Raw genomic sequence first — 27,055 nt, 5'->3', positions numbered from 1 at the left:
GCAGCATTTTTCCAAATGAAGCAGAGAGTGTTTGAGAACCGGGACATCCATAGGGATACCAAGGTGTTTGTTTATAGAGCTATTGTCCTCCCAACCCTGCTATATGCCTGTGAGACGTAGACTGTTTACAAATGTAGCATGCAACTCCTGGAACGATTCCATCAGCTCTGCCTCTGGAAAATCCTGCAAATCTCTTGGGAAGACAGGCGGACGAACGTCAGCGTGCTGGAAGAAGCAAAGACCACCAGCATTGAAACGATGGTCCTCCGCCATCAACTCCGCTGGACCAGCTACGTTGTCCTGATGCCCGACCACCGTCTCCCAAAGCAGTTGCTCTACTCCAAACTCAAGAACGGAAAACGGAATGTTGGTGGACAGGAAAAGAGATTTAAAGATGGGCTCAAAGCCAACCTTAAAAACTCTGGCATAGACACCGAGAACTGGGAAGCCCTGGCCCTAGACTGCTCCAGCTGGAGGTCAGCTGTGACCAGCAGTGCTGCAGAATTTGAAGAGGCACGAATGGAGGGCGAAAGGGAGAAATGTGCCAAGAGGAAAGCGCGTCAAGCCAACCCCGACCGAGACTGCCTTCCACCTGGAAACCAATGCCCTCACTGCGGAAGAAGATGCAGAGCAAGAATAGGGCTCCACAGCCACATACTGACCCACAAGAATACCGGAAGACAATCATCCTCGGAAAACAAGGGATCGCCTAAGTAAGTCTATCTTGCCCTTGGTCGGCCTCCCTTCCTTTTTCCTTCCATTTTCCCCAGCATAATTGACTTCTCTAAGCTTTCTTTTCTTCTCATGATCTTCTTCTACCTATCAACAGCTGCAAGAATATTAATTGCACAGAAATGGAAAGTCAAAGAGATTCCCTCTGATGAAGATTGGATCAAGAAAATAACAGTTCATGGATTTGGACAGACTATCATATTTATTAAAAGAACAGAGTAAGGAAAAGCAAACTAACTGGAACCAGCTTAGAGCATATTTGAAGGAAAAAGTTAAACTTAATATATAACATAAGATACTGTGAGTAAACTTAATACATGACACTACAAGAAGATTCTAAGATTGAACCTCTGTGGACTGAACTGGAAGTCAACAACTCTTTACCTCTCTCCCCGCCACGGTGTTCCGACCCATCCCATTTACATTCCCATATCCCGACCCTCCTTCCTTTTCTACCTCCCCATATGCTATCACTCACTTAATTTCCCAATTTTCTATCACTTCGATTGTTCCCCGTCTTTCACTGTCATAAAAAAACCTCACAATAAAAATTATTAATAAAAAAACAAACAAATTGTCAATGATGAACTGTGACTCTCAATTAAAATATCAACATTTGTGTTTTTCCAATATACATGAACACTACATTTATGGACATGGACATTTTGTTGAAATCCTACTGAGGAATCCAAAGGCAGGTAATTTCTTGGTTATGACACAAACTTTGGAAAACTCTGGGCTAACACTTTGAATAACTCCATTTTAGCTCAGAATAAGACTTGGAGTGGATGCACTGCTTTATGGACATGGATGCCACCAGCCACCATGGAGTGCAACAGCTCAGGGCACTAAAAAGTAAAGCCAGAATTGCTTAGTCACGCCATAAATGACCTTTGGCTCTGTACACTGAATACATCCCAGCTCTTGCCCTTTGGTCTCAGAACAAATATTGCTGCTGAGGTGTCTTCTTTATAGCCTCTTGTGAAAAAAAGTCTAGTTACTTCTTATGTGATTAGTGTTGAAGGTCTTTTCCAGTTCTCCATGACTTTTGTTCCATTGGTTCCCTTGATTTTATTAACCCAGAAAAATGACTTCTGCCATAGACTGGGATGATCAGGTTATTATTTATTCGTGTCATCTTGCATATGAAGCCTCAGATTATTTTAATTTATATTATAAGGGAAATGTGGTGCCTGTTAATTTATTTGCTGTTTATGTTGTTCATTCGTTCAGTCATCTCCGACTCTTCGTGACCTCATGGACCAGCCCACACCAGAGCTCCTTGTCGGCCGTCACCACCCCCAGCTCCTTCAAGGTCAGTCCAGTCACTTCAGGGATGCCATCCATCCATCCATCTTGCCCTTGGTCGGCCCCTCTTCCTTTTGCCTTCCACTTTCCCCAGCATAATTGTCTTCTCGAGGCTTTGCTGTCTCCTCATGATGTGGCCAAAGTACTTCAACTTTGTCTCTAGTATCCTTCCTTCCAGTGAGCAGCCGGGCTTTATTTCCTGGAGGATGGACTGGTTGGATCTTCTCGCAGTCCAAGGCACTCTCGGAACTTTCCTCCAACACCACAGCTCAAAAGCATTGATCTTCCTTCGCTCAGCCTTCCCTAAGGTCCAGCTCTCGCATCCGTAGGTGACTACAGGGAAGACCATGGCTTTGACTAGGCGGATCTTTGTTGCCAGTCTGATGTCTCTACTCTTTACTATTTTGTCGACACTGGACATTGCTCTCCTCCCAAGAAGGAAGCGTCTTCTGATTTCCTGGCCACAGTCTGCATCTGCAGTAATCTTTGCACCTAGAAATACAAAGTCTGTCACTGCCTCCACATTTTCTCCCTCTATTTTCCAGTTGTCAATCATTCTTGTTGCCATAATCTTGGTTTTTTTGATGTTTAGCTGCAACCCGGCTTTTGCGCTTTCTTCTTTCACCTTGATTAGAAGGCTCCTCAGCTCCTCCTCGCTTTCGGCCATCAGAGTGGTGTCATCTGCATCTGAGGTTGTTAATGTTTCTTCCAGCAATTTTCACCCCAGCTTTGCATTCCTCAAGCCCCGCACATCGCATGATGTGTTCTGCATACAAGTTAAAAAGGTTGGGTGAGAGTATGCAGCCTTGCCGTACGCCTTTCCCAATCTTGAACCAGTCTGTTGTTCCGTGGTCAGTTTATAAGATAGAATAAAGCATGTTTCAAAGATAAAAAAGGGAAACATATGCATTTTATACTTGCTGAATCAAAGTCGGTTCCTAGAAGTTGCAGAATCTATAAAATCTTGGTACAGCAGAGCAGAGGCGGTCCTAGGTAATTTTCAACGGTAAGCAAACAGTATTTTGGTGCCCCCCCCCCCAACCAATCACTGATATATATTTTCTGTTTGCCATGGGAGTTCTGTGTGCCATATTTGGTTCAATTCCATCATTGGTGGAGTTCAGAATGCTCTTTGATTGTAGGTGAACTATACATCCCAGTAACTACAACTCACATACGTCAAGGTCTATTTTCCCCCAAGAGCGTCTCAAGAGCACCCCTGGGCAAAATCAACTATACTGCAAATGCTTACTTTGCGTAATTGGTTGAGCCGCCCCTGCCTATCTTGTATTGCATTGCAAACTGGGAAATATGAGGATATTTCCAGATTATAAAATCTTTGTTTGTAGCTTGTGCGCCAGCTGTGCCCGTACCTTGGGAAATCTGACTTGGCCACGGTAGTCCACTCTGTTTACATCCTGTATAGACTACTGCAAAACATTCTACGTGGAGTTGCCTTTGAAGACTGTCTGGAAGCTTCAAATGGTCCAACGGATGGCAGCCAGATTGCTAACGGGAGCGGCGCTCAGGGAGCATACAACTCCTCTGTTGCGCCAGCTCCACTGGCTGCCAATTTGCTACCGGGCACACAGGCATGTAGCTGGGGGGGGGGGGGGGGGAGGGCTTGAGGGGCTTCAGCCCCCCCCCCCCCCAAATTCTCATGGTGGTTCGCAAAAAGGCCTTACTGGTGCATTATTTAAACTGTTATGTTTATTCATATCATGATCTGATCACCATACTCAATATATCTCATATGCATGGGGGTAGTGGGGTAATGATACCAAAGGTTTGCTAGGCTAGACCCTCTTTCACTCAGACTCAGCTCCCCCTGAAACTCCACCCCCCCGAAACCCCCCCTGAAAAAAATTCAGCCCCCCCCCCCCGAAACGAAATCCTGGCTACGGGCCAGCAGGCACAATTTAAAATTCTGGCTTTAGCCTATAAAGACCTAAATGGTTCTGGCCCAACTTACCTATCCGAACGCATCTCCCCTTATGAACCTTCCAGGACTTTAAGATCGTCTGGCAAGGCCCTGCTCTCGATCCCGCCCTCGTCACAAGTACGGCTGGTGGGGACGAGAGACAGGGCCTTCTCAGTGGTGGCCCCTCGGCTATGGAACATCCTTCCTAGGGATATCCAATCAGCCCCCTCCCTTCTAACATTCTGAAGGAAAGTCAAGACTTGGCTTGGTGAGTAAGTGTTTGCAAGTACAGTGTAACTGACATAGGAAAATGGAACAATTAAACGATATGATTGGCCATTGTTTTTTCAGCAAGGAGACGCTAATGATATATGTTTGTTATTGACTTTGCTATGGTTTTCTAATATTTTAATGTTTTAATAGTATTTTATGGTCTTGGTACCAACTGTGAACCGCCCCGAGTTGGACTGAGAGGGACGGTATATAAATATAGTAAATAAATAAATAAATAGGTTAACTATAAATCCCAGCAACTACAACTCCCAAATGACAAAATCAATCCCCCCTCTGGGAGTCCCATCTGCAAGACAGAAGAGATGACAGCAGACTGTGTGTCATGACAGGATATATATAAGATTTCATGCGATATGTTGTGTGCCCCATACATAACCATTTATGTATATATCTATATATCTTAGTGTATTTGCTATATTTTAATTTTCTTTTTACTACACTGTTCTTTTTAAATTGTTTAGTGTGGAGAGATGTTAGTTGCCTTGAATAAGGCTGGATATAAATACAGATAATAATAATAATAATAATAATAATAATAATAATAATAAGAGGTTGTTTTAACCTTTGGTTTGATAGAAAAACTGAATTACTGTGAGAGTGGCAACACCGGAGCCCCCGGTGGCGCAGTGGGTTAAACCCCTGTGCCGGCAGGACTGAAGACTGACAGGTCGCAGGTTCGAATCCGGAAAGAGCACGGATGAGCTCCCTCTATCAGCTCCAGCTCCTCATGAGGGGTCATGAGAAAAGTCTCCCACAAGGATGGTAAAAACATCGAAAACATCCGGGCATCCCCTGGGCAACGTCTTTGCAGACGGCCAATTCTCTCACACCAGAAGCAACTTGCAGTTTCTCAAGTCGCTCTTGACACACACACACAAGCAACACCTTTAGGATAAACTTTAAAAATATTTTTCCCAAGAGCTTTCATGGATATAAACCCACATATTTAAATGCAATACAGCCCCATTAAAAGGAATGGTGGGCCTGTAGGGGAGTGTGAAGGTAAAATAATTTCACCTTCTCAGTTGCTCATCCACCCAGTCAAAGCCCTCCTGACAGATGGCCATCCTGCCTCTACTTATAAACCTCCAGAGGAGACTCCATCAGACTCCAAGTGGTCTGCAAACACTTAGAAACAAACACGGTCATTGCTAATAGTCAACATGGATTTATCAAAAACAAGTCATGCCAGACTAATCTGATCTCTTTCTTCGATAGAGTTACAAGCTGGGTAGATGAGGGGAATGCCGTGGATGTAGCGTACCTGGATTTCAGTAAGGCCTTCGACAAGGTCCCCCATGACCTTCTGGCAAGGAAACTAGTCCAATGTGGGCTAGGCAAAACTACGGTGAGGTGGATCTGTAATTGGTTAAGTGGATGAACACAGAGAGTGCTCACTAATGCTTCCTCTTCATCTTGGAAAGAAGTGACGAGCGGAGTGCCGCAGGGATCCGTCCTGGGCCCGGTCCTGTTCAGGATCTTTATTAATGACTTAGATGAAGGGCTAGAAGGCAGGATCATCAAGTTTGCAGACGACACCAAATTGGGAGGGATAGCCAATAGTCCAGAGGACAGGAGCAGGATTCAAAACGATCCTGACAGATTAGAGAGATGGGTCAAAACTAACAAAATGAAGTTCAACAGTGACAAATGCAAGATACTCCACTTTGGCAGGAAAAACGAAATGCAAAGATACAGAATGGGTGACGCCTAGCTCGAGAGCAGTATGTGTGAAAAAGATCTTGGAGTCCTCGTGGACAACAAGTTAAACATGAGCCAACAATGGGATTTTGGCCTGCATCAATAGGAGCATAGTGTCTAGATCTAGGGAAGTAATGCTACCCCTCTATTCCGCTTTGGTTAGACCACACCTGGAATATTGTGTCCAATTCTGGGCACCACAATTCAGAAAGTTATTAACAAGCTGGAATGTGTCCAGAGGAGAGCGACTAAAATGATCAAAGGTCTGGAGAACAAGCCCTATGAGGAGCGGCTTAAGGAGCTGGGCATGTTTAGCCTGAAGAAGAGAAGGCTGAGAGGGGATATGATAGCCATGTATAAATATGTGAGAGGAAGCCACAGGGAGGAGGGAGCAAGCTTGTTTTCTGCTTCCCTGGAGACTAGGACGCGGAACAATGGCTTCAAACTACAAGAGAGGAGATTCCATCTGAACATTAGGAAGAACTTCCTGACTGTGAGAGCCGTTCAGCAGTGGAACTCTCTGCCCCGGAGTGTGGTGGAGGCTCCTTCTTTGGAAGCTTTTAAACAGAGGCTGAATGGCCATCTGTCAGGGGTGATTTGAATGCAATATTCCTGCTTCTTGGCAGGGGGTTGGACTGGATGGCCCATGAGGTCTCTTCCAACTCTTTCATTCTATGATTCTATGATTCCTGACAGATGGCCATCCAGCCTTTACTTATAAACCCCCATAGGAGACTCCACCAGAGTCCCAGACAGCATATTTCACTGCCAAAAACTGTGTTACATCATAAGATTGAAAAGGCAGGAGAATCTCCCTGCCTTCATCTCTTGCTAGCATCCTAGTACTTTGCTCTCCCAAGAAGTTGGGTTTATATCCATCCAAGTTCATGCCAAAATACCTTGAAAACCAATGATTCTTAAGGATGCTGCTGCTTTTAATGTTGCCACAGGGGTGGATCTACACTGTAGAATTAATGCAGTTTATATCCTTGGTTCACTGCTATGGAATGTATACAAGATCTTCACCCTTCTATGTTCAACTCTGAACCTGGAATATGGGTGTGAGAGAGAGCCTCTAATTTTCTACTTCTGTGGTGTCTTTCCTGACCCGTCCAATTGTGGGCGTGGTACCATCCCAGCGGGGAGGTGCTATCCAATCAGCAGGTGTGTTTCTTTCTTAGAAGGGCAGGCTCAAGTCAATTGTAGTGCATTGCAAGTGCAATTCAATCTCAGCTTTCTAAAGCTTGCTGCTGCCAGTGGAGCCAGGCAAAAGATAAGGAAAGAGGGTAAGCAGTTGTCTGGGGCTGATCTGGTAACTCACTGCCAGGGCTCAACGTTGGCATCTGAAGGAGAAGAGTGCTCCTGAGCATGGGCAGAGTGTCCTGATTAAGATCAAGAAGGATGGATCACATTTTGCTTAAACATTAGACTTGTGCCATGGCTCCATCAGGCCAAATGAGAATAATACTGCAATCTGAATAAAGCAATCACTGGCATCTAACCACCTTTGGGAGTGCATCTACACTGTAGACTTAATCCAGTTTGATCCCACTTTAATTGCCATGGGTTTGTAGTTCTGGGAGGCACCATCAGCCTTTGACAGAGAAGGCTACAGACCTTGGACAACTTCCACTCCCAGGATTCCATAAACTTGAGCTAGAGCAGTTAAAGTGGTGTCAAATTGCATTAATTCCACTGTGTAGATCAGTGTTTCTCAACCTGGGGGTCGGGACCCCTGTGGGGGTCGTGAGGGGGTGTCAGAGGGGTCGCCAAAGACCATCAGAAAACATAGTATTTTCTGTTGGTCATGGGTTCTGTGTGGGAAGTTTGGGCCAATTCTATCGTTGGTGGGGTTCAGAATGTTATTTCATTGTAGGTGAACTATAAATCCCAGCAACTACAACTCCCAAATGTCAAGGTCCATTTTTCTCAAACTCCTCCCGTGTTCACGTTTCAGCATAATGAGTATTCATGCCAAGTTCGGTCCAGATCCATCATTGTTTGAGTCCACAGTGCTCTCTGGATGTAGGTGAACTACAACTCCAAAATTCAAGGTCAATGTCTACCAGATCCTCCCAGTATTTTCTCTTGGCTATGGGAGTTCTGTGTACTAAGTTTGGTTCAATTTCATCATTGGCGGTGTTCAGAATGCTCTTTGATTGTAGGTGAACTATAAATCCCAGCCACTACAGCTCCCAAACCAATCCCCCCCAAACCCACCAGTATTCAAATTTGGGCATATTGGGTATTTGGGATTTGAAAATACATCCTGCGTATCAGATATTTACATTATGATTTATAACAGTAGCAAAATTACAGTTACGAAGTAGCAATGAAAATGTTATTGTTGGGGGTCACCACAACGTGACGAACTGTACTAAGGGGTCGTGGCATTAAGAAGGTTGAGAACCACTGGTGTAGATGCACCCTCTGATACTTAGGGGTTTTTTTTTTTTTTTTTTTTTTTTGCATGAGCTTGTCAATTTGAAGCTCCCAAAAGATCTTAGAAACTTAGGACTGGAGGAGTGAATTTTCCTCTGTTCCTAATAATATTTTTGCACAGCTGTCATAGCCATTTTTGGGACAGAGATGGGCCAACCTTGGTTTTCTGTCATCATCATAATCATCATTGGCTTTGCCCAAGGCCGCCTTGTTTAGCCAGCGACATGGAATCGGATTGCTGGCCAGGATAGCATTAATTCTTCCATTGGATTCCATTAATCTGCTTCATCATTTACCACTAATAATAATAATAAATAATAATAAATTTTATTTATACCCCATCACCATCTCCCCTGCGCCGGCAGGACTGAAGACCGACAGGTCACAGGTTCGAATCCGGGGAGAGCGCGGATGAGCTTCCTCTATCAGCTCCAGCTCCTCATGCGGGGACATGAGAGAAGCCTCCCACAAGGATGGTAAAACATCAAAACATCCGGGCGTCCCCTGGGCAACATTCTTGCAGATGGCCAATTCTCTCACACCAGAAGCGACTTGCAGTTTCTCAAGTCGTTCCTGGCATGACAAGAAGACCATCTCCCCAAGGAGCTCCCGGTAGTGCAGTGGGTTAAACCCCTCTGCCAGCAGGACTGAAGACCGACAGGTTGCAGGTTCGAATCCGGGGAGAGCGCAGATGAGCTTCCTCTATCAGCTCCAGCTCCCCATGCAGGGACATGAGAGAAGCCTCCCACAAGGAGGGTAAAACATCAAAACATCCGGGCGTCCCCTGGGCAACATCCTTGCAGACGGCCAATTCTCTCACACTAGAAGCAATGTGCAGTTTCTCAAGTCGCTCCTGACACAACTAATAATAATAATAATAATAATAATAATAATAATAGCAATAATAATAATCTCCCCAATGTGGACTCGGGAGAAGCTAACATGAGGCCAAGCCCTTTAAAATGCAATACAACACAATAAAATACAGATTACAAGAAACAAAATGCATCAGAAAATAAAATTATAATAACAAAATAAAAGAATATAGAATCCAGTCCAAACCCCTGCCAAGAAGCAGGAAAATTGCATTCAAATCACCCCTGACAGATGGCCATCCAGCCTCTATTTAAAAGCTTCCAAAGAAGGAGCCTCTACCACACTCCGGGGCAGAGAGTTCCACTGCTGAACGGCTCTCACGGTCAGGAAGTTCTTCCTCATGTTCAGATGGAATCTCCTCTCTTTTAGTTTCAAGCCATGGTTCTGTGTCCTAGTCTCCAAGGAAGCAGAAAACAAGCTTGCTCCCTCCTCCCTGTGGCTTCCTCTCACATATTTATACATGGCTATCATATCCCCTCTCAGCCTTCTCTTCTTCAGGCTAAACATGCCCAGCTCCCTAAGCCGCTCCTCATAGGGCTTGTTCTCCAGACCTTTGATCATTTTAGTCGCCCTCCTCTGGACACATTCCAGCTTGTCAATATCTCTCTTGAATTGTGGTGCCCAGAATTGGACACAATATTCCAGGTGTGGTCTAACCAAAGCGGAATAGAGGGGTAGCATGACTTCCCTAGATCTAGACACTATGCTCCTCTTGATGCAGGCCAAAATCCCATTGGCTTTTTTTGCCGCCACATCACATTGTTGGCTAATGTTTAACTTGTTGTCCACGAGGACTCCCAAGATCTTTTTCACACGTACTACACTCAAGCCAGGTGTCTCCCATTCTGTATCTATATAAAATAATATAATAACAATATAATATAATATAATATAATAATTATAATAACAAAATGGATGAATGCAAAGCTGGGGTGAAAATTGCTGGAAGAAACATTAACAACCTCAGATATGCAGATGACACCACTCTGATGGCCGAAAGCGAGGAGGAGCTGAGGAGCCTTCTAATCAAGGTGAAAGAAGAAAGAGCAAAAGCCGGGTTGCAGCAAAACAAAAACAAAAAACCAAGATTATGGCAACAAGAATGATTGACAACTGGAAAATAGAGGGAGAAACCGTGGAGGCCGTGACAGACTTTATATTTCTAGGTGCAAAGATTACTGCAGATGCAGACTGTGGCCAGGAAATCAGAAGACGCTTACTTCTTGGGAGGAGAGCAATGTCCAGTCTCGATAAAATAGTGAAGAGTAGAGACATCAGACTGGCAACAAAGATCCGCCTAGTCAAAACCATGGTATTCCCTGTAGTAACCTATGGATGTGAGAGCTGGACCTTAGGGAAGGCTGAGCGAAGGAAGATCAATGCTTTTGAGCTGTGGTGTTGGAGGAAAGTTCTGAGAGTGCCTTGGACCGCGAGAAGATCCAACCAGTCCATCCTCCAGGAAATAAAGCCTGACTGCTCACTGGAGGGAAAGATACTAGAGACAAAGTTGAAGTACTTTGGCCACATCATGAGGAGACAGGAAAGCCTAGAGAAGACAATTATGCTGGGGAAAGTGGAAGGCAAAAGGAAGAGGGGCCGACCAAGGGCAAGATGGATGGATGGCATCCTTGAAGTGACTGGACTGACCTTGAGGGAGCTGGGGGTGGTAACGGCCGACAGGGAGCTCTGGCGTGGGCTGGTCCATGAGGTCACGAAGAGTCGGAGACGACTGAACGAATGAACAACAATAACAAAATAATACAGCTATTGCCAGTACAAAACTCATGCCCCACTTATATCTTGCAGAGATTAATCACTTGGTTGCAATGTTGCATAACCCTGTTTTAATGTTTACATATTTGTATATTCTATATTCTATGCCAGGGGTCTTCAAACTAAGGCCTTTGATTCTATGATTCTATGATTCTATGAACTGTAATGGCAGAAGGGAGATCTGAATATGCTTATGCACCTCTTCTGTTATTGTTGTGTGCCTTCAACCTGTTTCCAACGTATCATGATGGCACGGCTTTCCAAATTGTGTGTTGCAACACTTAGCTGGTGCCAAGTTGGTGCGTCGTAAGAATGTAGTGAAACACCTTTGAGCCTATGAGAAATAATCAGTCATATATTTTTAAATATACATATACGAGAGATTGTCATGAGAGATGTTGAGTCCCCGCACATTTCGTGATTACAATTAATGTATGCTCCCATATCATAGAATCATAGAATCAAAGAGTTGGAAGAGACCTCGTGGGCCATCCAGTCCAACCCCCTGCCAAGAAGCAGGAATATTGCATTCAAATCACCCCTGACAAATGGCCATCCAGCCTCTGCTTAAAAGCTTCCAAAGAAGGAGCCTCCACCACACTCTGGGGCAGAGAGTTCCACTGCTGAACGGCTCTCACAGTCAGGAAGTTCTTCCTAATATCTCTTATAGAGAGTTTGCTAGTAAAACTGAATTACTGTGTTGCAAAATGATGCAGATCTAAAAAGTGCAATTCCAACATGAAATGTCTGGATAGGCAAACTAATCCCAGGGTTTTCTGAGGCTAAAAGTGTGTGACTTGCCCAAGATTGCCCAGTAGATTTTCATGACTGAGCTGGGATTTGAACTCTGGACTCCAGAGTTCATAGTCCAGTAATCGTGGTGCCACACTGGCTCCTTCCTATTGTAATTTCCTTGCTTATTAAACTGCAAGCTTTTTTTCAAACTGTAAATTGACTTGGCTGCATTGTCATAAAGAGGATCACATGTAAATGCTACAATTGGTAAATATTTTTATATTTATCTATTTCTGGCTCTCCTTCAGGTGATTGTCCTGTGGCTTCCGATGTATGGAATCCAAAGCATTCCTCAGTGTTTGGGGGCAGATCGAGCTAGTGATCTGACATGATTTATTTATCGTGTCAGGAGCAAGCCAAACAGTTGTATTGTATTTTTAACAAACAAACAAACAAACAAAACACAAAGTTTGCAAGCTTTGTAGTTGATTAAATGTCCTTTGACCAGTAGCTGGCCACTTGGAGTGTCTCTGGTGTTACTATAAGAAGGTCCTCCATGGTGCATGTGGCAGGGCTCAGGTTGCATTGCAGCAGGTGGTCAGTGGTTTGCTCTTCTCCACACTTGCATGTCGTGGATTCCACTTTGTAGCCCCATTTCTTGAGGTTGGCTCTGCATCTCGTGGTGCCAGAGCGCAGTCTGTTCACCGCCTTCCAAGTCGCCCAGTTTTCTGTGTGCCCAGGATAGAGTCTCTCATTTGGTATCAGCCATTGATTGAGGTTCTGGGTTTGAGCCTGCCACTTTTGGACTCTTGCTTGCTGGGGTGTTCCAGCGAGTGTCTCTGTAGATCTTAGAAAACTATTTCTTGATTTAAGTCGTTGATGTGCTGGCTGATACCCAAACAGGTGGAGATGTCACTGCCTTGGTCCCTTCACTATTTGCTGCTACTTCCCGGTGGATGTCAGGTGGTGCAATACCGGCTAAACAGTGTAATTTCTCCAGTGGTATAGGGCGCAGACACCCTGTTATAATGTGGCATGTCTCATTAAGAGCCACATCTACTGTTTTAGTGTGGTGATATGTGTTCCACAATGGGCATGTGTACTCAGCAGCAGAGTAGCATAGCGCAAGGGCAGATGTCTTCACTGTGTCTGGTTGTGATCCCCAGGTTGTGCCAGTCAGCTTTCGTATGATATTGTTTCTAGCGCCCACTTTTTGCTTGATATTCAGGCAGTGCTTCTTGTAGGTCAGAGCACGGTCCAGAGTGACTCCCAGGTATTTGGGTGCGCTGCAATGCTCCAGTGGGATTCGTTTTCATGTAATCCTCAGAGCTCGGGATGCTTGTCTGTTCTTAAGGTGATAAGCACATGTCTGTGTTTTAGATGGATTAGGGATCAGTTGGTTTTCCCTGTAATAGGTGGTAAGAGCACCTAGAGCTTTGGAGAGCTTCTGTTCAACCATCTCAAAGCTCCCTGCTTGAGCGATAATGGCATGATCATCAGCATAGATGAAACTCTCTGTCCCTTTTGGCAGTGGCTGGTCATTTGTGTAAATCTGACATGATAAAAATAAAGATAATAATAATAACAACCACATCAGCCCAAACACCGCCACCACCATCACATTGGGAAGAGGACGTGAAATCCCTCTGAAATTTTCAACACTATTGTTCATGGTATCCTAGCGGATTGTTGTACCAGAAGCCTTCTCTGCTGTGGCACCCCAGCCATGGAAAAACTTCCTCTTTGAAGCCCAATTCCCAATAATGCTGGTGCCTTTGGTGCATAATTATCCAATTTGCTCATGGAATGATTATAACAAGTTTTAAATTGTCTGGATTTGAATGACGAATGATTTCATGTCTTTAAAATTATTGTTCTGATTTGATTTAATTTATGCTGCCATAAGATTCTCAGGTCTAGGCTAGAGTGTCTTTTAATAAGTAAATAAATAACCTTTATAACATGGTGTAAATACAAATTATCCAAAAAAGTACATTGATATCAAGAAAGATCACAATAAAGGTTTTGATTTGTGTTTATCGTGCCATCTCAGTGGAGCCAGTCGTGTTGTTCCGCTGATAACTCCTGAACGTTGGACCTAAGAATGGCTGTCACTGGTAACTCAGGACAGGATTGTTTTGCTGTGTAATGAAAATTAAGGTTTAAATGTTTTGGCAGTATAAGTTGAACAAGTGCTGAGGAGCCATAATGAAAAGATGGGTAGGAAACCCCAAACACTCTTGAGTTATTGCCACTGGGAATTTTCTTTCAGGATTGTGGAATATCTTTCCTGAGGCTTAAATTACTGTATAAACTTAAATATAAGCCTAGTTTTTCAGCCCTTTTTTAGGCTGAAAAAGTCCCTCTCGGCTTATATTTGAGTCAAGATTATTTATTACTGAATTCTGTTGTTGTCGTTGTTATTACATTTATCATTTTACTCTTATTATTATTATTACATTTATTATTTTACTTTATTATTGTTCACTTGAGAGAAAAGCGAGATTTGCTTAATTTATTTCAAATTAGCCGTCCCCTGCCAAGCATTGCTGTGGCCCAGTCTGTGTATATGTGTGTGTATATATGTGTGAATATATGTGTGTGTGTGTGTGGAGGTGTATATGTGAGTGTGTATATATATGAGTGTATATATTTGTGTGTTTATATGTGTACATGCATATTGTGCATATGTGTGTGCTTGTCTACATGCATATTTGTGTGTATATGTGTGTATGTATGTGTATGTGTATATGTCTGTGCATGTGTATGTATGTATATATGTGTGTATATATTTGTGTATTTGTGTGTTTATATGTGTACATGCATATTGTGTATATGTGTGTGCTTATCTATATGCATATTCGTGTGTATGTATGTGTACATGTATATGTGTGTGCATGTGTCTATGTATATATGTATGTGTGCATGTGTATATCTATATGTATGTGCGTGTATATTTGTGTGTGTTTGGGCATATATATACATGTGTGTGTATGAATGTGTGCTTGTGTATATGTATATGAGTTTATGTGTATATGTATATAGTGTGTATTTTGGGGTTTTTTAAGTTTGTTCCACTGGGGTTATGTGTGTGTGTGTGTGTGTTTAGGGGTGATGGATACTCGTTGGACTGTTAGGTGTGTGGTATCCAAATTTGGTGTCAATTCGTCCAGTGGTTTTTGAGTTATGTTAATCCCACAAACGAACATGACATTTTTATTTATATGTATTACATTTATTATTTTACAGTTATTACTGTTATTATTACATTTATTATTTCACTCTCTTTATTATTATTGGAAGGATGCATACGCACATCTACATTGAAGAAGGTTAGAATAATGGTTTAATCAAAGTTGGACAGTCTTATCTTAAATTACAGTTTTATGTAAATATTCAAAAACATTTAACCTTCTGATGCCTCAATTATTGTAATTGTACTGGTATCTATTTATATTTTGAAATTGACCAGTAGCTGCTGCATTTCCCACCCCTCGGCTTATACTCATAGAATCATAGAATCATAGAATCAAAGAGTTGGAAGAGAGCTCATGGGTCATCCAGTCCAACCCCCTGCCAAGAAGCAGGAATATTGCATTCAAATCACCCCCGACAGATGGCCATCCAGCCTCTCTTTAAAAGCTTCCAAAGAAGGAGCCTCCACCACACTCCGGGGCAGAGAGTTCCACTGCTGAACGGCTCTCACAGTCAGGAAGTTCTTCCTCATGTTCAGATGGAATCTCCTCTCTTGTAGTTTGAAGCCGTTGTTCCGCGTCCTAGTCTCCAGGGAAGCAGAAAACAAGCTTGCTCCCTCCTCCCTGTGGCTTCCTCTCACATATTTATGCATGGCTATCATATCCCCTCTCAGCCTTCTCTTCTTCAGGCTAAACATGCCCAGCTCCTTAAGCCGCTCCTCATAGGGCTTGTTCTCCAGACCTTTTATCATTTTAGTCGCTCTCCTCTGGACACATTCCAGCTTGTCAATATCTCTCTTGAATTGTGGTGCCCAGAACTGGACACAATATTCCAGATGTGGTCTAACCAAAGCAGAATAGAGGGGTAGCATTACTTCCTTAGATCTAGACACTATGCTCCTATTGATGCAGGCCAAAATCCCATTGGCTTTTTTTTGCCACCACATCACATTGTTGGCTCATGTTTAACTTGTTGTCCACAAGGACTCCAAGATCTTTTTCACACGTACTGCTCTCGAGCCAGGCGTCACCCATTCTGTATCTCTGCATTTTGTTTTTCCTGCCAAAGTGGAGTATCTTGCATTTGTCACTGTTGAACTTCATTTTGTTACTTTTGGCCCATCTCTCTAATCTGTCAAGATAGTTTTGAATCCTGCTCCTGTCCTCTGGAGTATTGGCTATCCCTCCCTGACTCGATTGACTCGATTCAATCAATTTCCCCATTTTTTGTGGTAAAATTAGATGCCTCGGCTTATATTTGGGTCGGCTTATACTTGAGTATATAGGGTAATTGTTTTTCTTAAGTTTGCTTCAGATGAATAGAGTTCATCTCATTTTCAAGACTGATGGGGGATTGCTCGATCTGGTTGCTATATGCGCCTGTCCAGAGACATGCCAAGTGGCCAGCTTCTGTTCAAAGGACATTTAGCATAATGCCAAGTTTTTAAATTTTATGTTTTTAAATCCATGTTAACAGTACCCTCAACTCGTTTCTGACACAATAAATAAATAAGTAAATAAATAAGGCACCTATCATTAAAAGGGCAAAGGTTGCTGTTCTTTATGAGATCTGCTGATAGTGCTTTGATCATCTAGTCTGAAGATAATTTCCTTTAATGTTCTTGTTGCAGGACATATTAAATATGAGATACATCAGCACCCGAGGAGGAGCTGGAACCACTGATTTTGAAGGTGTTCTTTTTTCTGGGTATGCAATTGATGGGGGCCTTTTCATGCCTGAAAGCATCCCAGTCTTGGACTTCGGGACACTTAAGACCTGGAGTACCTTCTCCTATCCGGAATTGGTTAAACAGCTATGCTCTATCTTCATATCACCCGAACTCATTCCTAAACCAGAGCTAAGTGGTAAGTTAAATGTAGCTCAGTATTGAGACAAGAGGGTCTTAAAAACAGTTACAAACCTTTAGCTTAAATTTTTTTGCACTCCCACGGTTTTTGGATTGTAACTTCCATGATTCTTCACCATCACCTATGCTGGCTAGAGGCAATGGGAGTTGCAGTTCAGCAACATCTTGGGTGTGATCCTGGACTCTTCGCTGAGCTTGGAACCCCAGGTTTCGGCGGTGTCCAGGGGAGCATTTGCACAACTCAAACTTGTGCGCCAGTTGCGCCCGTACCTTGGGAAGTCTGATTTGGCCATGGTAGTCCACGCTCTGGTTACATCCCGGATTGATTACTGCAACGCGCTCTACGTGGGGTTGCCCTTGAAGACTGCTTCAGATGGTCCAGCGCTCGGCAGCCAGGTTGCTAACGGGAGCGGCACTCAGGGAGCATACCACTCCTCTGCTGAGCCAGCTCCACTGGCTGCCAATCCGCTACCGGGCACAATTCAAGGTGCTGGCTTTAGCCTATAAAGCCCTAATCGGTTCTGGCCCCGCTTACCTCTCCGAACGCATCTCCACCTATGAACCGACTAGAACATTAAGATCGTCTGGGGAGGCCCTGCTCTCGATCCCGCCTGCGTCACAGGCGCGCTTGGCGGGGACGAGAGACAGGGCCTTCTCAGTGGTGGCCCCTCGGCTATGGAATGCCTTGCCGGCAGACATCAGACAGGCACCTTCGTTGCTGACGTTTCGGAGAATGGTTAAGACCTGGCTTTATGAACAAGCGTTTGGCTAAGCAGTGCAACCAATCAAGGAAGACGGTAAATGGAACATAGGAATGGCATAAGGATTATGAGAATGGATCTGATTTCAACTGAGGCGTTATGTCTGTTGTTTTGTTGATTTGTCTTGTCTGATTGTCAATTGTTGTGGACTGATGTTGTTGATCCTGTTTGTTGCATTGTTATGTTTTAATTGCACTGTAAACCGCATTGAGTCGCCTGTTAAGGACTGAAAAATGCAGTATAGAAATAAAGCAAATAAATAAATAAACATCTATATAAATAAAAATGTAATGTTCGTTTGTGGGATTAACAGAACTCAAAAACCACTGGACAAATTGACACCAAATTTGGACACAATACACCTAACAACCTAATGTATGTCCTTCACTCAAAAAATTGATTTTGTAATTTGGGAGTTGTAGTTGCTGGGCTTTATAGTACATCTACAATCAAAGAGCATTCTGAACTCCACCAATGATGGAATTGAACCAATCTTGGGACACAGAACTCATATGATCAACAGAAAACACTAGAAGAGTTTGGTGGGCATTGACCTAGAGTGGGAGTTGTAGTTCACCTACATCCAGAGATCACTGTGGACTCAAACAATGATGGATCTGGACCAAAGTTGGCATGAATATTCCATATGCCCAAATATGCACACAAATGGAGTTTGGGGAAAATAGACCTTGACATTTGGGAGTTGTAGTTACTGGGATTTATAGTTCACCTACAATCAAAAGTCAGCCATAGCAGAGCACCTGATGAACCAGCCTGGACACAGCATATTATTTGAGAACACAGAAATGCTGGACCACACTAACAACCACCATGTCAGACTACACAGAGAAGCCATTGAAATCCACAAGCATGTGGACAATTTCAACAGAAAGGAAGAGACCATGAAAATGAACAAAATCTGGCTACCAGTATTAAAAAACTCTAAAATTATAACAGCTAAACAACAGAGAGGAAAAAACCAGGCACAGATTAACACCTCCCAACAACAGATTTTCCCAGGCTCAGGCAGGCCTTCAAATGCTAGTGAAGGTGATCAGCTAAACATTCACACCTAACTGCAGCAGGGAAGAGCTCCTTGCCCCACCCCAGCCATTCCACAGATATATAAACCCATTGTCCTAATTCCAACAGACCTCACACCTCTGAGGATGCTTCCCATAGATGCAGGCGAAACGTCAGGAGAAATGCCTCAAGAACATGGCTCTATAGCCCAAAAAAACCCCACAAGAACCTAGTGATTCCAGCCATGAAAGCCTTCGACAATAAATCAAAATGTTCCTAGCTGTATTCATTATCTCCTTTCATCTTCCTTTAGACCTGGTTGATAAGGCATTCAGCAGATTCAAGCACAAGGAAGTTATCCATCTATCAAGATTAAAGAATGGCTTGAATGTTTTGGAGCTCTGGCATGGGCCAACATATGCTTTTAAGGACCTCTCCTTGTCCTGTACTGGGCAGTTCCTGCAATACTTTCTGAAGAAAAGGAAGAAGCACGTCTCAATCTTAGTGGGTATGTTACCAGTTGGAAATGATGTGCGAATTTGCATGCGATGGAGTCACTCCTCACACATTTCTCATTTCCATTTCCTAGACAAGAATGTAACCCTATTGTATGCTGTGTATTGCATAGCATTACTATCATTACCATTATCATAGAATCATAGAATCAAAGAGTTGGAAGAGACCTCATGGGCCATCCAGTCCAACCCCCTGCCAAGAAGCAGGAATATTGCATTCAAATCACCCCTGACAGATGGCCATCCAGCCTCTGCTTAAAAGCTTCCAAAGAAGGAGCCTCCACCACACTCCGGGGCAGAGTGTTCCACTGCTGAACGGCTCTCACAGTCAGGAAGTTCTTCCTAATGTTCAGATGGAATCTCCTCTCTTGTAGTTTGAAGCCATTGTTCCGCGTCCTAGTCTCCAAGGAAGCAGAAGCTTGCTCCCTCCTCCCTGTGGCTTCCTCTCACATATTTATACATGGCTATCATATCTCCTCTCAACCTTCTATATTTGTTTACATCCCATTTTTTCGCAGTTGAGGACTTGGAGCAGCTCATAATAAATTGAAAAGCATATCATTAAAAATCCACACAATAGAAAAGATATAATGGGATTAAGCAATAAAAAGATGGAAGCAGATGATGATGATGATGATGATGATGGTGATGGTGATGATGGTGATGATGATGATATGCAGGTCCCAGAGTAAATTAAGCTTCACCGTTATGTCATCTTATAGTCCTTGATTAGTATGATTCATCTTCGTAATATATCATTCTTCATAATAAACAACATGGTACTATGTCAATAACACCACTTGAATCAAAGCAGAATTTTATTCTGAATGCAAATGTGCTGCCATTGCCTATATATGTAGACTTAGATGGCTTTTAATAGGGTCCAATTAATCGAGGAGAGTCCCATTAATTAATAGAGGAGAGTCCTATTAGTAACCATGAGACCTATGTACACAGAGGCAGTTGGCCACTGAATACTGGTTAGTACTGGTATGTCTCTTCCTCCTTACTTGATGGTGGTACTGCTGAGGACAATTTCAAGCTAAAGTTCTTATTTTTTGCCGCTAGCCATTTTTGTTGGGGTGTGGTATGTCTAGGATTTGTAATGAAAAATAATACCACCCCTGGTGGTACAATGAGTTAAACCCTTGCGCTGCCAGGACTCCTGACTGAAAGGTTGGCAGTTCAGATCTGACGAGTGGGGTGAGTTCTTGTCTGTCAGCTCCAGCTTCTCATGCAGGGAGGTGACAGAAACCTCCCACAGGATGGTAAAATATCCAGGTCTTCGCTGGGTAATGTTTATTTTATTTATTTATTTACAGTTTTTATATTCCGCCCTTCTCACCCCGCAGGGGACTCAGGGCGGATTACAGTATACACATATATGGCAAACATTCAATGCCAGTTTGACAGACAACGAATACAGACAATACACAGAGGCTATTTAACTTTTTTCTGGCCACCAGGGGAGCTGCTGCTTTCGTCGTCCATCAGCGACACCGATGAAGTTCTTCTGCATTCCACATTCCCCGGAGTTTTCTTTATGGCCTCATAAATTAGTTAATTTAGCCTCCCACACAAGGTGGTACCTTATTTTCCTACTTGACAGATGCAACTGTCTTTCGGGGTTGCAAAGGTCGACAACAGGCTACACAATGGCTGGACACCCACTCCAGCCCGAGCTGGCTTCGAACTCATGACCTCATGACTCAGGCAGGCCTTCAAATGCTAATGAAGGTGATCAACTAAATATTCACACCTAACTGCAGCAGAGAAGAGCTCCTTGCCCCACCCCAGCCATTCCACAGATATATAAACCCATTTTTCCTACTTCCAACAGACCTTCTCAACCTCTGAGGATGCTTGCCATAGATGCAGGCGAAACATCAGGAGAAATGCCTCTAGAACATGGCTCTATAGCCCGAAAAAACCCACAAGAACCTCATGACCTTTTGTTCAGAGTGATCTTAATGCAGCTGACACTCAGCCAGCTGCGCCACAATCCCGGTAATGTTCTTGCAGATGGCCAATTCTCTCGCACCAGAAACGACTTGCAGTTTCTCAAATCGCTCCTGACACACACACACACACAAACCTTTTCCAAGTTATACTATACTATTGATATGCTGTTTACAAGTCTGACAGGCAGATGATTATTTATTTATTTACAGTATTTATATTCCGCCCTTCTCACCCCGCAGGGGACTCAGGGTGGATTACAATGTACATATACATGGCAAACATTCAATGCCATAGACACGCAACATATGTAGACCAACACAGAGTCAATTTAACATTCCAGCTTTTCTTGAGGGTATTCTGGCCACCAGGGGAGCTGTCCCTTCACCGACCATTTGTGACACTGATGAAGTACTTCCTCATTCTTTGCATGCTTACTGGAGATTTTTATGGCCTCGTAAATTAGTTAAATTAGCCTCCCCGCATAAGCGGTACCTACATTTCCTACTTGACAGATGCAACTGTCTTTTGGGCTGCAAAGGTCGACAGTAAGCTACACAAAATTGGTTGGAAGCTCACTCCAACCTGTGCTGACTTCGAACTCATGACCTTTCGGTCAGTAATCATCTTAATGAAGCTGACTCCCAGCCAGCTGTGCCACAGTACTTACTCTTTATATATGTGTGTCTGTGTCTGTGCCTGTATGTGTATATATTTTATTTATTCTTCTCGACCTCCGAGGAGGGACTAACAACAGAGAATCAATATACAAATAAACTAAAGCATAATAACATCATAGTATATTAATACATTAAGACACATTAAAATACAGATCAAGAATTACATAAAGCCAATTCGTCAAGGTAAATCACAAATTCACCACCATCCGCCTTGTGGTGAACAGTTATTGATTCGATCATCCACCTGAGAATGATTAAATGCTCAAATCTGAGCCAAGATTTTACCATCTTTCTGAAAGTCAGGAGGGAGGGGGCAGATTTGATCTCTATCGGGAGAGAGTTCCACAGCCGAGGAGCCACCACCGAGAAGGCCCTGTCTCTCGTCCCCACCAGACGCGATTGCGAAGGTGGTGTGGTATACACACACACACACATACATTTATCAAGTACAAAGCTGCTTGTCACCAAGCATTGAAAAATGCCCTTTATGGGCATGTCATGTTACTTTGTCAGATTAAAAAGTGAGTAAAGTGAGATTTCATATGTTCTTTACTTCACTCTACTGAGAACTAAATTTAATAATGTTGGAATATTTACATCCATATTTGTGTATGAAGGACGCATACCTTTTGATTAGGCTTACCCTCTTCAACTAGAAGATGGTCCCTCAACCTAATATATGTTACACTGGCAATGTCAGGATTGAAGGAACAATAGGAAGACAGTGATGGAGAGAAAGAAGGAAGGACGGTAAATACGAGGGGTGTTTTTTAAGTAAGGTCCATTTGAACATAAGTACACAACGAAAGTTTATTTCAAAAAAGTAAATTTATTTTCAGAAAGTACATACTTCACTCTATTTTTCAACATAGTTGCCAAGTTTGTTCAAACACTTATCATACCTCTGAACCAATTTTAAAATACCCTCTTCATAAAAACTTGCCGCCTGCTCCGATAACCAAGAGTTCACTGTAATCAAAGAAGGGCGACCAGAGCGGTCCTCATCATGGACGTTGTTACGGCTGTCTTTGTCGTACCCACTTACGCACTTTGCTTTCACTCATAACAGTATCACCATACACTTCACAAATCTGACGATGAATTTCTGCAGCAGGCAGGTTCCTTGCTGACAAAAACCATATCATTGAGTGAACCTCACATGCGGAGGGTGAGTTGATAGTCTTAAACATTTTTAAAGCACAGAACAGAACCGTACAGGTTAGCTACAGAGCGGAAACTGAGCACAGTTGTTCCCGAGGCATGCCGGTACACGACGCACACGCTCGTTGCGGTATGCGCGCAAACTACTAGTGTCTACAACAAAACGGACCTTACTAAAAAAATACCTCTCATAGCATTAAAATCCTATAGAGATGAAAAAGAATCATAAAAGCAGATCCCATCTTGCATACAGGGGTGAAATGTTGTTCAGGGAGTTCAGGTATTTGAGTGCCATGAATTACAGAAACCCTTTTTCAAAACTGATTCATTCAATCGTTTAATATAAGCATTGACTCCAGTGCTTTTAAAACAGGAACTTCAGGAGATACCGGCAGCTCAGCAATAGAAAGTATCCGGGGTGACAAAAATATGGATATATTTGTTCTGTTGCCCCATGGTCTCTGCAGCCAAGTTCAAGAACTACAGATGACAACTGTGATTGAAGAGAATGTCCACGTTTTTCTCAGTAAGTAATTTAGCGGGGGCTCTTTTCTGCCGTGCTTGAAAGACTTTCCTTTATAAAAATGCTTTGGAATTTGTGTGCTTGGATTTTCTGGAAAGCCTGAATTTGTGACCTGCCGAATCGGGATAGTTTGACTAATTCTGTTCTCCCAAACACACAAAATAAGAATCTGGCCTTAAACTTGATATCTGTTTGACTCAGTGCTCTAAATTACAGTCAAGGCATGGCAGCCATTGAGAGGTGTGTATTTCCAAAATAATTGGGATTAAAGAACTTAATATATTATATTTTATGTATAAAATTGTAATTTATCATCGGAAAACACGATAGTCAGGAAGTCTCACATCATCAATGTCCCTGACTGTGGGAAACATAAGAAAACAATATTCCTGATTACAAAAAATTGTTTTTGCCGTATTTTACAAAATTTTTGTTAGAGTTCTGAAATTTTCACCACCAGAACTTTAGTTTTGTAAGTACTTTAGAACCATTTAGAACCATGGATTGCCCAAGCCTAATGGATACACAAGTCTCATTATATGTAGTGGCAGAATAAAATGGTGTGTCCTTGATATTGAATTACAAAATCTAGGTTTATGTTTTTGGAATTTTTAAATATTTTCAAACTATGAATGGTTGAATCCATGGTTGCAAAATCCATTGACATGGTGAACTGAGCTGACTTTTTCAAAGGTGGCTGTATGTTCTTGGTAGAAAAAAACCACAGCACTAGGGAGGAAAGCAGACAAAGTCATAGCTGGTTTAGTAGTGTGACGTACCAATCTTTAGGAAGCAAAAAAAGCCAAGAAGAATTGTACTTATTGTATTTTAATTATACTTTAACATTATATCCATGCTAATATTTAATTGTTTTTTAAATATTTGTATTTGTTTTCTTTTAAATTGTTATATTTATTTTATTTACAGCTTTTATATTCCGCCCTTCTCACCCCGCAGGGGACTCAGGGTTCAATGCCATTTTTTGACATACGAACATATACAGACATAGACAGAGGCTTTTTAACTTTTTCTGGCCTCCAGGGGAGCTGTCGCTTTCATCGTCCATCTGCGACACTGATGAAGTACTTCCACATTCCCCGCATGCTTTTTGCTGGAGTGCTTGCTGGAGTCTTTTTTTATGGCCTCATAAATTAGTTAATTTAGCCTCCCCACACTTTAAGGTGGTACCTAATTTTCCTACTTGACAGATGCAACTGTCTTTCGGGTTGCAAAGGTCGACAACAGGCTACACAATTGGTTGGAAACCCACTCCAACCCGGGCTGGCTTTGACCTCATGACCTTGTTCTTGGAAGAAAAAAGCCACAGCACTAGGGAGGAAAGTAGATGAAGTCATGGCTGGTTTAGTAGTGTGACGTACCAACCTTTAGGAATCAAAAAGGACCAAGAAGAATTGTACTTATTGTATTGTACTTTAATTTTATATCCATGCTAATATTTTTTTTAATATTTGTATTTGTTTTCTTTTAAAATGTTACTAGATTATGTAGTTGTTAGCCGCCTTGAGTTCCTATGGGGAGAAAGGTGGGATATACACAATGTTAATGATAAATAATAATAATAATAATAATAATAATAACCCAGTGAAGGTCCACTCTCGTTTATTTATGCCTTCACTCACATTTGACTTCACATTTTCTAAAACTAGGAAGGTCTTTGATTTTGTGTCAACTCCATAATAGCTTTTGAGGGGCTCAGCTATTACTAAGCAGATGCCATATTTTGAATGAAAACAATTCATGCAAAGCAAAATTCTGTGTGCAACTCCTCATCCCTTTCTCACCTCTCTTTTTCCAGCGGAAGGAAATAGTGATGAAATTGATGAGCCAATCAAAGAATTGTTTGCAGATGCGGATTTCTCAAGCAAACACAAACTAATGAGTCTGAATTCCATCAACTGGTCTAGGATTCTGGTGCAGATTGCTCATTACTTCTATGCTTACTTCCAGTGCGCTCCATCCATGGATAACCTCCCATTGCCAGTTGTGGAAATTGTTGTTCCAACTGGGGGAGGAGGAAACCTTACAGGTTCGTGAATCCTTATAAAATATTTCTTTTAAAAAAAATATTTTTATTGAGTGAATTTCAATAATTACAACCAGATAAAACTTGTGAGGAAGGTGTCTTAGGGTAATAGGAAAGGGTCTTGGGGTATAAAGGGGGAGGGGGGTAGGAGAGAGAAAGAAAGAGAAAAGAAAGAAAAAGAGGGAAAAAAAGAAAGAAAATAAATAAATAAATAAAATAAAAATGGGTCTGGGGGTGTATAGGACTGGTTTAGGGTAGTGGGGGGAGGGTTTGGGGTTTAAGGGGCTGAAAGTTTGTGGGGGGAATTTGTTGACTTCCATGTCTCCATTCCTGGGTCGTGTCATTCTCTTCTTTAAGATGAATCTCATATTTATTCTCATCATGTGACTTCTCCCGTCTACTCATATCTTGCTTCCTCCTTCCTTCTTTTCTTTACCTATGTCGTCATTGTCTTTAGTTTTCCATTTCCTGGGGGTTTGATATAAAGTCATTGAATAGATTCCAATCTGTCCTCTTAAGTGGTCTTCCTTGTGGATCTTTTAATGTATAAGTTAGAGCATCCATTTCTTTTATGTCATTGACATTGTTTAGCCATTCTTCTTTTGTGGGTAATTCTCCTAGTTTCCATTTTTTGGCTAAAGCCATTCTGGTCGCCATGGTTAAATAGGTAAGAAGGATGTCTTTATTGGCATCGAGCTCCATCTGTTCGTTGAACATTCCTAATAGGAAATATTCTGGTTTCATTTTTTTAAAATGTAGTATTTTCTTGCAATTTTCATGTATTATTTTCCAACCATCACCCAAGTCAAAAAAGAAGCACCATTAAAGCCTTGGCAGACCGTGCAAAAAGAATCTGCGAAGCCCACCTCCTCCAAGATGAACTGAACCACCTCAACTGGGCTCTACAGGCCAATGGATACTCCACCTCAGACATCAGAAGAGCTGCAAGACCGAGAACAAGCCACGAGAGTCAAGACAAGATCCACCCAGAGGAAAAGTGTTCCTGCCATACATCAAAGGAACCACTGACCGCATAGGGAAGCTGATGAGGAAACACAACATACAAACAATCTACAAACCCACCAAGAAAATCCAACAAATGCTACGTTCAGCAAAGGACAAGAGGGATCCTCTCACCTCTGCAGGAGTCTATCGTATACCATGCAGCTGTGGACAAGTCTACATAGGGACCACCAAACGCAGCATTGCCCAAACACGCATCAAGGAACATGAAAGGCACTGCAGACTACTCCAACCAGAGAAATCAGCCATAGCAGAGTACCTGATGAACCAACCTGAACACAGCATTTTATTTGAGAACACAAAAATGCTGGACCACTCTCACAACCACCATGTCAGGCTACACAGAGAAGCCATTGAAATCCACAAACATGTGGACAATTTCAGCAGAAAGGAAGAAACCATGAAAATGAACAAAATCTGGCTACCAGTATTAAAAAATTCTAAAATTGCAACAGCAAAAACAGCAGAGAGAAAAACAGGCAGGGACATCTAATCACCTTTCAAGAAGAGTTTGCTCCAGGC

The 27,055-nt window shown here is 42.5% G+C and overlaps 1 protein-coding gene across 1 annotated transcript in view; it reads left to right on the top strand.

Moving 5' to 3' along the window:
- Positions 1–7,134: 7,134 nt before the first annotated feature.
- The window catches only part of THNSL2 (threonine synthase like 2), a 35,360-nt gene continuing 15,439 nt past the window's right edge, over positions 7,135–27,055 (top strand). Inside the window, exons 1-5 of the mRNA XM_067470124.1 lie at positions 7,135–7,242; positions 16,608–16,842; positions 18,942–19,136; positions 23,317–23,469; positions 25,283–25,513. Coding sequence (XP_067326225.1) covers positions 16,620–16,842; positions 18,942–19,136; positions 23,317–23,469; positions 25,283–25,513 — 802 coding nt within the window. The 5' untranslated portion in view covers positions 7,135–7,242; positions 16,608–16,619. The remainder of the gene's footprint in view (positions 7,243–16,607; positions 16,843–18,941; positions 19,137–23,316; positions 23,470–25,282; positions 25,514–27,055) is intronic.

The sequence above is a fragment of the Anolis sagrei genome, chromosome 6 (assembly GCF_037176765.1).
Source record: "Anolis sagrei isolate rAnoSag1 chromosome 6, rAnoSag1.mat, whole genome shotgun sequence".
NCBI lineage: Eukaryota > Metazoa > Chordata > Lepidosauria > Squamata > Dactyloidae > Anolis > Anolis sagrei.
The sequence above is the reverse complement of the archived record's forward strand: the minus strand, read 5'-3'. Positions and strand labels throughout refer to the sequence as shown.